The sequence below is a fragment of the Cupressus sempervirens genome, chromosome 6 (assembly GCF_028749045.1).
Source record: "Cupressus sempervirens isolate cs-2001-9-10 chromosome 6, ASM2874904v1, whole genome shotgun sequence".
In the NCBI taxonomy this organism is placed as follows: domain Eukaryota; kingdom Viridiplantae; phylum Streptophyta; class Pinopsida; order Cupressales; family Cupressaceae; genus Cupressus; species Cupressus sempervirens.
In genome coordinates this window covers 458199727-458214725 of record NC_143123.1, presented here as the reverse complement: position 1 = coordinate 458214725, position 14999 = coordinate 458199727, and the positions used below count along the sequence as shown (strand labels likewise).

General features: G+C 35.4%; 1 protein-coding gene across 3 annotated transcripts; it reads right to left on the bottom strand.

The window, feature by feature from the left end:
- Positions 1-538: 538 nt before the first annotated feature.
- On the bottom strand, positions 539-13064 carry LOC149553051 (uncharacterized). 3 transcript variants are annotated; one of them, XR_016353011.1, is made up of 4 exons: positions 11545-12893; positions 11223-11366; positions 10204-10771; positions 539-1099 (listed from the first exon to the last, which is right to left on the bottom strand). XR_016353011.1 is itself a non-coding variant. In XM_089788546.1 (3 exons), the coding sequence occupies exons 1-3, from the start codon at positions 12282-12284 to the stop codon at positions 10279-10281; spliced, it is 1377 nt and encodes a 458-aa protein (XP_089644672.1). In that variant the 5' UTR covers positions 12285-13064; the 3' UTR covers positions 10008-10278. The 3 variants fall into 3 exon arrangements, 1 of the variants encoding a protein (XP_089644672.1); XR_016353012.1 differs by lacking the exon at positions 539-1099 and adding an exon at positions 8938-9955; XM_089788546.1 differs by lacking the exon at positions 539-1099 and having other exon boundaries at positions 10008-10771; positions 11545-13064.
- Between the last annotated feature and the right edge of the window lie 1935 nt (positions 13065-14999).

Genomic DNA, 14999 nt, shown 5'->3' with positions numbered 1-14999 from the left:
TTTTATGATTACCTCAACCCTTAAATAAGCTATTTAACTATTATCATAGTACTATGTTGGTAGATAAACTTTCACTGTAGTTAAATATTCAAGTTAGCTCAAGTGATATCCAAGGTATAATTAAGTATATATAAGAACTAGTTGATAGTTATTATCATCAGGTTGAAATTCATATGCTTATTGAAGACTGCCTAACTATCTCCTTCAAGTAGGTTATGTAGTTGCCATCTCAAAATACATTATATAATAAAGGTTTTTAATATATTTTCTATCATATCCTATCTTATACAAATTATTTCCTTCTCAAATCAAATTTTATTCTTGTTCACAAATTAAATACATCAATTTATTCTAATTGTACTAACATTTATATTATAATCATACTGAAATTTTAAATTAAATAAATTGATTATTAATAATTAAATTTTAAACTTAATCATTTTTATATTTTAAGAAACGTGATCAATGTCTACCAATACCCTTAATTATACACATCAAATATATTTTAGCAACATTGTTCCCAGCATTTTACTATTCCTTATACCAGAATATAAACATTTATTGAAATATTGAAATATGATGCATTGATGACTCAAAGTTTCACTTGTAGATTTTGTATGGCGGTGAAGTAGGAGGCAAATTGTCTTCCATTGGAATGGAATAACTCTTGGAAGTCAAAGATAATTTCACGGTGTTGTCGCCTTTAAATTCGGAAGTGGAGGCAATTGTAGACTTCTTTTCCCACATGATATGGAGAGGTTTCCAAAGTCTTACCAATAACAGATCAGATTCAAAGCTATAAATATTTGTTGAGTGGTATAATCACACTTTCAACTCCACAATGGAATGTAACAGAATTCATGTCAATAAATAATATTTTCTCTATCTACTTCGAGATGCAATATCATCCACATTATATGAATATACATATGATTATATAGACTGGTAGAATAACACCCTGTTGATTTATTCTTTGCTGTTCTCTGCCACACTTTCTTACAATATCTGAGTAAAGTTAAACCTCCAATTGTCACTGTCTCTTGTCCATGCAATTCTACATTTATCAGAGACGTTCTTCATAAGAGCGACTCATCAAATTCTGTAAATACAAATTTTACAAGTTAGTTGAGCTACAAAATGAGACTTTCAGCCATTAAAGATGACAAATTATCCATTCTATTAGTAGAGTAGCAGTCAATTAATTATGATATACCATGGTTCACAATGAGTTTTATTTATAAAATAATATTTGGAAAAGATAAATAGGCATTAAGGGTAGTAATAAGTGTACTCGCTTAGATCATTTCACTCCTACTTCTCTTTAGATGATCTAAGAATTATGGCCTATTCTTTTCTTTCAATAAAATTTCAAGTCCTTGGCAAGTTTTCGATTGATTTGTCAACAATTTCTCAAACATGTCAATTTGTCAAGTACAAAATCCTTGATGCTGTCATTTGTTAGTGTAATATTTCTCTTTCTCCATAATCCTTCAAGCTTCCTTGATTGAATGAAATATAATGAAAGGGACCTATAAGATATTGTCTAATCACAAATTTAGTATACTAAATCTTTTATTTTAATATTTGAAAAGAAATGTAGTTGTATTTGTAGAGTACAAGAGTTTAGGATAGTCATATTTATGGGTGCAATAGTTTTTACAATCATGTCAATGTTGTTGTCATTATTAATCTTATAAATGAATTAATTATAGAATGTTTTTTTTATAATGAATATTTTATATATAAACAATTATAAGAGTTATTGTTTATTTTAGCAACATATTTTTATCTTCAAGGTGTGTCTAGTAATTTCACATTCTATTAGATTAGTTGGTAGTAGATTCCTTTTTTTCCAAGAAAGTTTGGTGTGGTGCTAATATGTTCAGATGTTTTGGGAAATTTTTTATATTGTACAAGAGTAGAAGTTATCGATTTTTGTTGGTAGTTAGTCTTTGTTGGTGACTATTTCTAGGCTAGTTATTTTTCTATGATGATAGACTAATTAATTATTTTGTAGTGCACTGAGGGTCCTTTCCCTAGTTATATAATATAAAAAACAAATCTACTATCACTCTAAATTATTTAAATAATTGTTTTATAAATATTAAAATTTATATTATGAACATTATATGTTAATTTTAATTATACATTATAATATTATTCAAAATAGTAAGAAGTATTGATTAAGTCAAATCCTTTTCAATTTAACCTTGTTTATGTTAATATTTATAGTTATGTCTAACTTATTTTTAGTATGTGATTGGTGTTGCTCACATTAGAAGTAATACAAAGGAATCTAAATTATTCTACAAACTTCAACCAAGAAGATAAAATATAGAGAATGGTTAAACCTAGAGTAAGGCTCGACAATAATGAAGCACTCTTTCCACTATTGTGGTAAGATAAGATGAGCTCAAAGAAATAGTTAGAAGTAAACATATGATATTCATTAATGAGATGATTCAATTTATTTATTAATGAGTAGTCTAAATATTTTATCCTTTTTCTATGATCGTATAGAAGATAGATTATTGAAGAAGAATTCAATAATTATCAATAATAAAACCTTAGACTATATAAAAATATAATAGGTTCAACTAAATCTTAAAAGTAATAAAAAAGTAACATTGTGTTATTCCAAGTGTCCATAAGATAAAAACCATACATGTACAAACTTTATTGCCCCATAAAGTAGATATGAATAAAAGGACAATTTTTTCCTTATTCACATATTAAATCTAATAGTTTGTATATGCATTATGAAGATAAAATAAATATTTCTAACCACCAATGTTTATTTATAATATTTTCATGTCAGTATATGATAGCTAAATTTGATTCTTAGGTATTAGTGAGTTTGAACCCCTAGTACAATATTGTTCATACAAATAGTGGCGTGTGCATTCTATTTTAAATATACTTGTCATTACCTCTATTTTTTCATTTACCAATCACAATCCATAAGGTAACATGTCAAAAACCATAATTTATTTTTGGATGTCAAAATAATTTTTTTTTTAAAAATTATTGCCAACATATAAAGTAAGGAGAAAATTTTGAAATGCCGCTCCCGCTCACGCATTCCCTGCTTCTGCCCACGGTTTCTCCTATGTCTAGACTTGCAACTCATGGACCTATTCTAGCGCCTATTCCAGGGCCTTTCACCTCCTCCCCGTCCTCCTTGGTTGTCATTGTGTTTGCTCGCACTGCTGTGCCTATTTTGTCGGATGGGTTTGTCTTGGGGGTTGTTTTAGGGCCTCCTATCGGCTCTCCCTTGGCAGCTCATTCTAGTGGCAATGGCTTTGGGATGGCTTCTCTTGCACTTTTGGAGGGTAGGACTACTTCCTATGTCGATGTGGCGGCCTTTGAAGTAGGTCTTCATGGTGCTGCTTGTGTTGGTTCTAGGCCTTCTCGCCATCGTAAGGTTGTTCCAGTATGTGTTTCTAAACCCATCATGTTCCTTTTAGACATTGATACCACTGCAGATATTCTTAATACGATAGAGGAGTTCTCTTCCCTTGCTGCCATTTTCTGTTTCTGGGGTTTTTGGTCATCTCTGGCTGATCTCCATGCTTGGATCTCCAAGCACTAGGAACCTATTTTAGACCATGGTGTTCAGATTTTTCCTAATGCTAGAGGTTTCTTCATTGTTAAGTTTGCTAGTGCTAAGGATCAGAAGTCCATCTTGTGTCATAATTGTTTTTCATGGCAAGACAGATATCCACTTATGGCCAAACCATGGCATATGAATTTTGATTCGCTCTCTGAATCCTTTAACAAGGTTCCTATCTAGGTCTAGCTTCTGAACCTCCCAATGCATCTCTAAATAGACTCTATTTTGGAAACTATTCGGGAATCTCTCAATGAATTTTTATATGTTGACTTAGCCACTTCTGATGTTCTCCATTCAATGTGTGCTTAAATTCTTGTTGAGATGGACGTCTCAAAGGGCCTTCTAGAAAAGATTTGTTTGGCCTATCCGCCGGGCTCCTAGACTCAAATGTTGGATTACGAAGGTATCCCCTTCTACCACAGAAAATATCATATGATAGGACACATTGCTACTTCTTGTGTTGTTCAGAAGTCTAACCCAAGGCATCCACCCTCCTAGTGGGCTAGGGTCTCCCCTAAACACTACATGGTGCTTAAGCCCTCAGATGTGTCTTCGGTTGTTTCCTCAAAGGCTGAGGATGATCCCTATGTTGTTGACATCCCAGAGCCTGAGGTGGTGGCGGATGTTAGGCCTTCTCCTTTTATTGATTCGATGCCAGTGGTTGCTGAGGTTGGCAAGTTTTCGGGTTTGGCCTCTAGCCCCTCTCCTGGCCTTGCCCCTGTCTCGGCTGTTGCTCCAGTGGGAGACCAGCCCTCCTCTCCTAGGGAGTTTTTTGCTAGTCCTGCTCCCTTTGGCTTCCACTCTTCTATTTCTTCTGGGGATTGGATTGGTGCAGTGACTAGGGTGGAGGATGGTTGGATCAAGGTAAAAAGAAAAAAGACTAAGCCCTCCGTTTTGCCTTTTGATATGTATCTTCGGTCTAGCAAGGGAGACTCCAAATCAAAGGGAGTATCTTGAGCTCCCTTGCTGTGTCTAGCCTTTTTTGGAAGTAGGTCCTTTCTTTAGATCTTTGCTTCCTTTCTTGGTTCCGGTTGGTGATAGGTTTCTCTATCACCTCAGTCTTACCCTTTTAAGGGGAGACCTGTTCCTTTTTAGTTAGCTATAGTTTTGTTTCTGTGATCATTGGATATCTATAATGGTGTACAGGGTTTTAGGCACCCTTCAAAACCTGTTTTCCTTAATCAAAAACATATAAAGTAAGGATATTGATGGAGAGTACACCAAAAGTAGGAGGGAGAGAAGGTGCTAGGGTTTCTAGAGTTGAAGGAGAGGAAGATGATAGTAATAGAGATGGAGATTTAGATTTGGGGGTTTTGTCTGTGCTCCAACGTTGGGGGATACTTTACCTCTCCTTTTGTTTTAGCTTTGTCTAGTTGAAGACCATTTTCTTGAAGTTAGTCATACTATTTTTCCTCTATTTGGACATGTTATGTGGTGGGTTTTTTGTGGGTCATTGTTCAGCCCCTATCTTTTGGTGTTTTTGGATGGAGGCTCTCAATTCAAAACTACTTGTTCTAGATCCTTTCCTTGAGGTGGTTTCTTTCCTTTTAGAGTGGTTTTTCTTCCTTCATTGCCTCAGGGATATATCCATTTCCTCTATGCATTTGGGTGATGTCATTTTTCTTGGGACTGGTCTCTACTAAGTTGGCTGGGGGAGTTCCTTAGGTCTATGTGTTGACTTTTCTCTTGCATTGGTATTCTCTTAGGGGAGGTTCCTGGTTCTCAATACATCTCAAGTTGTGAGATGTTTAGTGGTTGTAATGTTGCTCTATGTTTGGGGGCTAGAGGGTTTTTGTCTTCTACATTATTTTTGTGTATCATGTAGTCAAGTTTGTAGAGAGGTAGGGTGATCATTTTTCCTCTTCTTTACTGCTCTTTGTGTGGGGCTAGAGGTTTTAGCTATGTGCTTGTTTGGGGTTGATGTATCTTCATTTCCTATCTTATTGTTCGTGTTACTTTGAAGGTCCTCTATTGCCCATACCAAACCTCTCTAGTGGTGAGTGTTAGTCATTGTGGAGGGATATTTATCCCTCTCCTCTTAGGATCTCCCTATCTCTTCCCTATTATTTTCTTAAAGGGTTTTTTTGTTCAACGTTGGTAGGTTTATGGCATTAGTCAATGCTTGACTACCACTCTTAGTATTTTCATTGCTGAGTTAGGGTTTTCTTGTTGCCCCCTCCTGGGGATACTTGGTGGTACAATGGTATTGGGTGGTCTCATCACCCTTTTTTGATTGGGTGGGTTGTTGTTCTTCTAACTCTTTCCCCGTATGACTCTAGAGGAGAGGCGAAGTCAAACATTTTGGAGGTGGGTTCTCTTCTACTAGTTTTCACCTGGGTTATAGGCATTGACTACTAGTTTTCTATTTTCTAGTGGGTTATCCTATGAAGCTGATTGAATTCCTATAGATAGTGGTCTGTAGAGGTACTATGTTGTCTTTCCTTGGTTTGAGGAGCTTGCATATGATTTTTTTCTAGACATTTCTTTATATTTTCTTCTTTCATGTTCCTCCTTTCTTTAGAGCCAGAGGGTCTCTCATGATGTTTTTTCAGGGTTACCACCTAAACCGCTATGTATTCAGTATTTAGTTTTGTGTTTTATGTAACCCAGTCTACTATGGTTGTTCCTTCAATCATATTTTTTTTGAATCCATCTCCAGTGCATTCCATTCCTCCTATTGTTTCGAATTTATGTTACTTTTTACTGGGTTTGAGTCCTCTAATCCTATTTTATCTTATCAGAACATGTAAAGTGAGGATGAAAAAGACCCCAACCATATAAATTGATCAACTCATCCCTTATATTTTAAATATTTTATTGTTATATTCAATATAAATGCAAAAAAGTGTGAGTAGTAGAAATATGGAATGCCTAAGTTACTTTTATAAATATCTATATTTATATTCATTTACCATTAATCATTACCTTATATCAAAATTATAATACCTTGACGAAATACAATTGCAAAATCATTTCCATTAATAGAATCTTAGAGTGACACTAATTTTTTTATTTGAAGAAAATAGCATAGATAATATCCAACCACAACTCTAATAATAATATTAGCTCTATTATTATTGTGATCCTTAACCATATCATCAAAATCTATTTCAAATATTAGAACATACTAGTAATAAATAAGTTCTCTTTCCAAACATGAGCTTAAGAATACTCAAATTCTATCGACTTTTAGACAATCTTTTTTCTAATAGATTGGTCAAAACTCTTCCAAATTGTTTTGTGATACTAATTCCATATCCCTTTTTAGCCTTCACTTTCACATGTTTAATTTTCTTATTTCATATTAATACCTCATCATGAAAAGACAAAAAAATTGTACATCATGAAAAGACAAAAAATATGTCTTGAAAGGTTCTAAAATGTTAGTAGGGATTGACAAAATCAGGTCTCTAATAATTTACCTTAATATTTTTGCATTACTTAAGTTTTTTTATAGAATGATGTAAATCCAAAACTTATGGGAACCATGTTTATATATATATATATATATATATATATATATATATATATATATATATATATTAAGAAATATATTGGTCTTTTAGTACTTTAATTAGTTTTCAATATTTAGTATTGATAGTTTTTTTATTTCATTAAAAAAATTAAGATAATTTGTTTTATTATAAATTTAGTTTATAAGCTAATATCTAGATGTCAAAAATTGTACTATATGTATAATATTTGAATACATTTCTAAGTATATGGATAGATTGAAAAAAAATCTATAAAAAATATCAATTAGACCATATTTTAGATCTTGATAATATTTAAAATTTTCTATCATCACACATAAGCAAAATGTCAAAAGAATAATGAGTTCTTTTGTAATAAAGTCTATTTATATTAAGACTTATATTTATGAGATAATGAACAAAATGAAATATTTGAATTGTATCCATTTCTTTAATCATAAATACTTATTTAGTCTTATTTCTTTATTAAAATATTCATATAAGATATCATGTACAATTGTTAATTAGTTAAAAATTAAATCAAAATCTTAATAGATTTGATTTTCTACCCTATAATAAAATGTTTACCACTAATATTTCAATTCTCTAAAAATCTTTAATTAAAATCTCCCAACCATCAACATTAATATTTATGTTTTCCTACAATTGTTGAAAAATATTAAAAACTATTTTTTATACAGAAATCATGATAAGTGATGACTCCAAGAATATCATGTTTTAAATCACTCATTTCTACTAAAAAAAATTGTGAATACCTGGTAAACTTTTTGGTTCTACATGTGCTCTGGTGTCTAGATAATTGATATTTTAATATATCTATATAAATATACATGGACATGCTCTTATATATAAACATACAAATATATACTTAATGGGGAAAAAGTGTGATAATAATGTATGTTAAACAAATGACTTGGAATGATTTCATTCAACCTAAGAGTTGATTAAAGTCATGTTACAGAAAGTGAGAAGAACATGATACAATAATGATATCATGTCTGAAACTATGAGCAGCAGATTCTTCAAAATTTTGGGTACTCTACATATATACTGAAACGCAGATTTTGCATATGATGTGCCTGAGTAAAATTTAAAAATAACTTTTATGGCACCAGACTGACAAGCACCTTAAACTTGCAAGTGCAAGATATAATGCTGCTCGCTTCAACAACTGAAGGTATAGACACTTTTGAAGAAGACGCACACCATGCCTCACGTTTCATGTAATTCTGAAGATACAAAATTAAAACACAGTGAATTGCTAATAGGACTCCCTTTCTACGAAGACAAAAGCCGTTGGTGGTTTTCTATATCCCTCAAATTTTTAAATGCTTGTATATCAAGAATCCCGTAGTCCCAAAACCCTCAAACATACTGTTTCACGACAGGATTAAAACCTGTATAGCTAAGGCTAATAATATACAAGGTTAAGGAAGTAGCGAGTTCAAGAAAAAGCTTTGAAAGAAGTACAGTTTAGAACGCAATCCTCATCCTCCCACATAACCCTATTCTTTTATTCTTAGATTGCATAAATTCACACAGTATTTCCCATAAAGTACAATCAGAACGAAAAGAAAAACTGATGATGCTATGAATCTCTTTTTCTTGATATTTCATTCTGCTGTAATATCTAACAAAGATAGTTCATTGCTAGGGAGCGCATAAGTTTGAGGGATTCCATTCCAAGCACTCTTCCAGATTAAAAAAAGGGCTTAAATTTTTGGGGGATTTTGTATGGCTTTTTTTTATGTTATTAAACGAGCAGATTAAATCAATCAATCAAAAAGACAACATATAATGACACAATTATTTATCGTAGTTCGACAAAACTTTGCCTATGTCCTCACTCGAAGCAAGGAACAATTATATTAATGAAATATCTGATAGGAAACAATACATGATAGAAAGCTCATAGAATACGAAGAGACAAGAGGGAGAAGAAACAGCAACGTTCTTCCCACTTAATCTGGAGAATCTAAGTTTCTGTGACAAGTTTTGCAGCCTTTGGACTGGTTGCCGGAAAACTATGAATTTTTTGGCGATTCCTGAAACCGACGGAATTTCCATTCCTAGAGCCTTCTTTCACACAGTTGTGTATGATTTTGTTTGAAATCAGGTGAGAAATGGATCTTTTCCAGGACTTAAAAAACCTCGCAGTATACCGTTTCGATTTTCGTTTCACATTCATGGAACCAGCGAGCCTAATATTATTGTACCTTATCTGAATTCTTAACGCGTAAACCTGCAATTTAAAACTATATAGAGAATCGACGACTTTACTATTATAAATATATCTATTATTGCGCGTTTATGGATGTATAAGAAGGGGAGATGTTTTAAAAAGAGAGGAGATACGCTGGATAAATGCCATCTGGGAGGAGAAAGCTTGAAGAAGAAGCCATCCTGATGAGGGTTTTCGTCTTTTTTGGCTTTACAGCAACGCCATTGGCTAAATGGCAATAAAGACATAAATTATAAGATCTGCAAACCTCCTCCTGTAGTTGTTTCGTGATATTCAAAGGGAAATCAACGTACATATGTTGGCAGTGATGTCATGTTAGATTTGCGGAAAGCGAAAAGAAATGCTTCATTAATCGTACTGTTAAGCCGCGTACGCGAGGCCCCACTAACGAATCAAAGCACATGATGAAACACAAAATAACGGAGCGATTCCCAGATGTGTAACGCTCAAGCTGGCCTCCATTACAATTCATTACCCGCTCCCCCTTTGTTTATGGTGCTTGTTTCCCATGTCGGTGTGTTAAACTCATCCAGATATTATTAGGGCACATGCCCGAATTGCAAATGGATTGGATCGAACGTGCTTTTCCCTCAATTTCTGCCCAGACTTCACAGATTACCAAGAGACGACCATTGCCATACATTACATGAGAAACAAGTAGAACAAAGTTTTGTTTTTCAAGGCAGAATAAATCAGCAATAATATACACGCGGATGGGCAGAACAATGAACAAGGTTTCGAAATTGTCTATCTATCTACAACAATGAATTCTCAATATGATCCAGAAGTGGCACATGACATATTTCTGCCGATTTAAACAAATTCAACCAAGAATTGATTACATCGACACATACCTTATGCGTGCACAAGGACGGAGAACCCATGATGCAATTGCATATGTGTGTAACTGTATATAACGAATATTATATCTAAGAAAGTTTGCGCATTCCAGATGGAAAAATGTCCTGGAGGAGCCCGTGGTCTGTAAGATTTTGCGGCTGTGAAGTACGTTGAAGTGCAGGATGCGGCGATGGAATTCCTCCTCCTCCTCCCCCTTGCTGCTGCTGTTGTATGTGCTGGTCGAAGAGAGATGTATTAGACCGCGTGGGGGCTTGCACCATCATTTGCAAGGGGAAATCGAAGGGGGACGGATTGAAGCCAGATGAACTCATACTCATACTCATATTCCCGCGCTGATGATCTGCTAAATGGGCATGGAGATTCATATGATCCGATGCCGATGCTAATGCCGGGCCTCCGCCTCCTCCGCCGCCGCCGCCTCCACCTGGGCCGCGCAACAAAGCGGGGCTCTGGTGCGTGTGCTGCCCCTCATAAGTAGTAATGACTATGCTGGGATCTTCAAACGACCTCTCCACTCTCTTCTTCACAGAGCATTTAGCGTTTGTGCACCTGTAGTAACTCCTGCACCACGCCATAATTACACCACCGTCAATCAATCAGTCAGTGAAACGCATGTGTCATGACGGATTCTCAATAAGTGAAGAAAAGAAAAGAAACGGCAATCTGTGAATGGGTGGTTTTGGTTTCAACTTTTGAGGCATCGGGCATCATTTTACTTTCAAAGAGTTACATGACTACACGCAAAGTCGAAACACGCGCATGCATGCACTGGATTATTATAAAACAGACAGAGAATCAAACAAAGAGACTGTAAAGCTAAAGATCCGAGGAGGATTCCATGCACGCTCATTACCCCTAAAATGAAAATAACATCGGTGTGTGTGTAATTTTGGTGCTTTGAATTTGCCCATTCTGTGGCGAATTTGATGCCACGAGGTTATTTTAAATAAAGGTGGGATTGTGGTGGGGGGACACTGTTTTAGATATAATTAGTTTGAGGAGGGAGTCGAACCTGGGGTAAGGACTGTTCTTCACGGCTTTCTGGCCATACTTGCGCCATCTGTAGCCGTCTTCCAAATGATCCACATCGCTCTTTGTCATAAATGCAAATCTGGGCTCCCGGTTCCTCTTCTGCCCTTTCTTCCTCGGCTTGCTCCTGATTTCAATATTGCCCCCAACAAACCAGTTATACACATTAATCCCAAATTCTCAATGTCACAAATCTAATGATTCATATACAAAATCAGTTGATATCGTTTATATGCCTGCTTCGACACCCAGCAATTAAATGAGTCGAATTGGGAGCGAGAGATTTGATGGGTTGAAAAACTTACACTTTTTTGGAATCCGCGGAGAGCTTATCCTGGCCTTCTTCCTGAGCGGGAGCTGGCTGGTCAGGCTGAGGCGCGGCGCTAGCAGAAGCCGCTTCTTTCGTAGAGGTTTCCTCGTTTCCTTCCGCGGAGGAGGAAGACAAGGAAGAGTTTGGCGTGGTGGGCACATTGAGAGCGTCTCCCATGTGCTCACCCGCTTCCGCTACCGGGGAATTGAAATCGAACGGCGCAGATGAGCCCGCGTGACCGGGAATAATATGATCATGATGAGCAGAATTGGCGCTGGTGTAGCCGACGAAATGATGATGATCTTGATGAGTCGAAGCAGCGCGGCCTATTCCAAGGGACCTGGAGATGTTGTGGTACTCGGAGGCGTCCATCTGGAGGCCCGACTGCAAGCACTGCGTGAAGCTAATGTAAGAGGAATCGAACCCCTCACCTATGTCCATCAAATGCGATGCGGACATTCCCAGCCCTGCGTTGTCCGCCAATTCCATGCTGCTGTTGTTCCATCCGGACGACCCGTAGATTAAGCCGCCATGGCTCGGATGCTGCAACATGTCCGTATTACTCCTGCTCGTGCTGATGCCACTCGGATGAAACATCATCTGATCTCTTGCGTTACTCCAACCTGAATCCATTGAAGCTGTTAATGGCTTCACGTCTTCTGAAAACATCTCAGACTCATCAATGTCCCCTGCCATCTTCCACATCTCGCTTTCACGACGCTGCTCGCCTTCCATCGACGCTACAAATCCCCAAACCAAAACCACCCAATAATAAACCAAACAAATATTCTCTACACCATCACTCGGATATACTCACTCTGTATCCATCAATCGCAAAAACCCTAGCGCCAAAACCCGATCCCAACCAACCCCAAGCCCGCAGCATGAACCGAGAGGCAGCGCCCACGAGGGATATATACTCACTGTGTATCTGTCAACGAGCCCGATATATACTCACTGCCTATATACATATAAACCAGAGCAGCACAACGAATACATGAAGATGTTGGGCGTTTGTATAGAATCGGGGGGCATTTAAATGAGCGGAGAAGTCGGCGGGTAGCGCAGAGGAGGAGGGTTGAGAAACGCTACCTGATATCTGCTACCGACTACCAGAATCCTTCTCTCTCTAACAAACGAACGAACGAAGAAGAAAGAGAAAGGGGCCGGGGGGGCGGAGGGGAGGCGTATAAGAAGGGCAGCAGAAAAAGGAGAGAAGAGGGGTTTGTATTGCGCAACAAAGTAAAATGGAACGTTCCATTAGTCAAAGCGGGGCGGATGACGTGCAAGCTTTAAAATGCTAAACAAGCAGAGATTAATCTGGCTTTCAACGACGCGTGTTTCTCGTCAAAACCTGCGAATAACCGCATTCAGACAGTGAGTTGACCTCGCACCGCGTCGATCGCCAAAACATCCCTTCCCTTCCCTTCCCCGTGTGAACAGCCAAACCACTTAACTTGTTTCTCGCGCTCTCCTTCTCTCACCTATACTAAAGCGGAGCGGATGTTGTTTTTTTCTGACATGCGGATCACATGCTGACACTTCATCATCATCACCCTCCTCCACATATTCCCATTTTACTAGATTCCCATTCACTCTACCTTTAATCTATTTTTTTAAGCGTCGCCAAATTATTCCCACCATTTGCAGTTCACACACCCACCCTTGCCTCTTTTCTCCTTTCACCGCACCACGAAAGTTCCTTATTTCCTCGGTTTCCAGGCCTTTTTATCAAATCTAACAACAAGTACACGGCGCACTTTATTGTGAGCGTAAGCGGCATGAAAACCACAAAAAGGCCATGTTTGTCCATCCGAGCGTTCAAAACATCCACCCTTCGTAGGAAAACGGGCAGGGCAGCCGCGGGCGGGCACGGGCACGGGCAGGGCGGGCCCCATCATCTCCCGCAATCTCTGTTTTACTTCCACTTAATACGAGAGTTATTCATTTTTTTAAAGCTAATCCGACTTATATCTTGGGTTTTTAGCTCGGATTTTGTTTTGTTTTGTTCGCTCTTTTATTTATTTTTGGGCCAATGTGAAAGCGACGCCCGTTCTTCCAGATGATTCAAAATAAAATGTTATCTTTTGTATTTTATGATAAGTGATTAGTTAGTATAAATATGTTTATTATTATTATTATTTAAATTGATGAGATGTTTGTATGGATGAGACGGATATCTGTAAAGCAAAATTTAAATGGACGTGTTTAAAATATTTATAGTATTTTATGATAATAAATAATTCGTAATGAAATCAAACATAAGTTATTGTATTATAGAGATGTATAAGATCTTTTATATTATTCATTATTAACTTAAAGATATTTATTTCCATAGATTCAGAGTAAAATATTAGACAAATTTAGATAGATTTATTTTAAAATATTGTTATTATTTATTTTATTATAAAAATAAACAGTGGTAAATAAATTATTTATACAATGAAGATGTATATAAGATCTCAATATAATTTTTTAATTGCAATGATTAATCCTTATAAATATATTATATTTTTATATTCTAATTTTTTATAATATATTTAAAATATTTCTACAATTCTATTATATGAATAATTATTTAAATTGCTTTTCAAAAATGCAAGTAAATAATACTTCAAGAATCACCCCTAAGTAAATGAAATCATTCAAATTATATTTCTTTCTATTTAAGAAATCTATACTAATTTATACTATAAGTCTAATAATCACGATGATGTATATACTAATTTATGACTACTCATGATAAGTTAGATGTTATAAATATTTTTATTTTCAAATATGAAATGTCTATTTTGTACTTGACATGAATTAAATAGACACATGTAAAGAATTTTTTTGAGTAGATGTATTTGTGATATTCATACTACTTTATAACCTTCAATTAAAAAACAACACATTGATTATAAATAAAATAGAATAATTCAAAACGTTAATATGTGTGTGGGTAGATAGATATATAGACAGATAGATAGACAGATAGACAGTCAGACAGACAAGACAAACAAACACATATAAGAAAATTTACATACATGGGTTTATTAAACTAACATTTAAGGAAATAAAAGAACTCAATCTTTTATCTTTGATAATTTAGATGTAAATACTAGTACATAACATTAGTTCGAAGATGAGTGTATGCATTCTTGTTTCTCTTTAATTTTAATTGATGATCTTCAAGATATGAAAGTAGTCAGTTTGGTACCTTCATGATAGATCTCACCGTTCTAATACAAACCATTATCTTTTATATTATTCAGTATAAGTATGTTAAAGATATCTATTTCTATATATTCAAAGTAAAAATTATCTATAGAGCGAATTTAGATAGATTAAATGAAGATGTATATAAGATCTCTAATATAATTTTTTTATTACAATGGTTAATCCCTATAAATATATTATAGTTTTAAATTCTAAGATTTTGTATGTATTTAAAATATTTGTACAATT

Excerpts from the sequence above, each read along its gene's own strand:
- LOC149553051 (XM_089788546.1), bottom strand. The coding sequence starts at position 12,284 with ATGGAAGGCGAGCAGCGTCGTGAAAGCGAGATGTGGAAGATGGCAGGG. Across the intron at positions 11,367-11,544 it reads TCCGCGGATTCCAAAAAAGT|GAGCAAGCCGAGGAAGAAAG; the intron begins GTAAGTTTTTCA and ends TATTGAAATCAG. Across the intron at positions 10,772-11,222 it reads AAGAACAGTCCTTACCCCAG|GAGTTACTACAGGTGCACAA; the intron begins GTTCGACTCCCT and ends GGCGTGGTGCAG.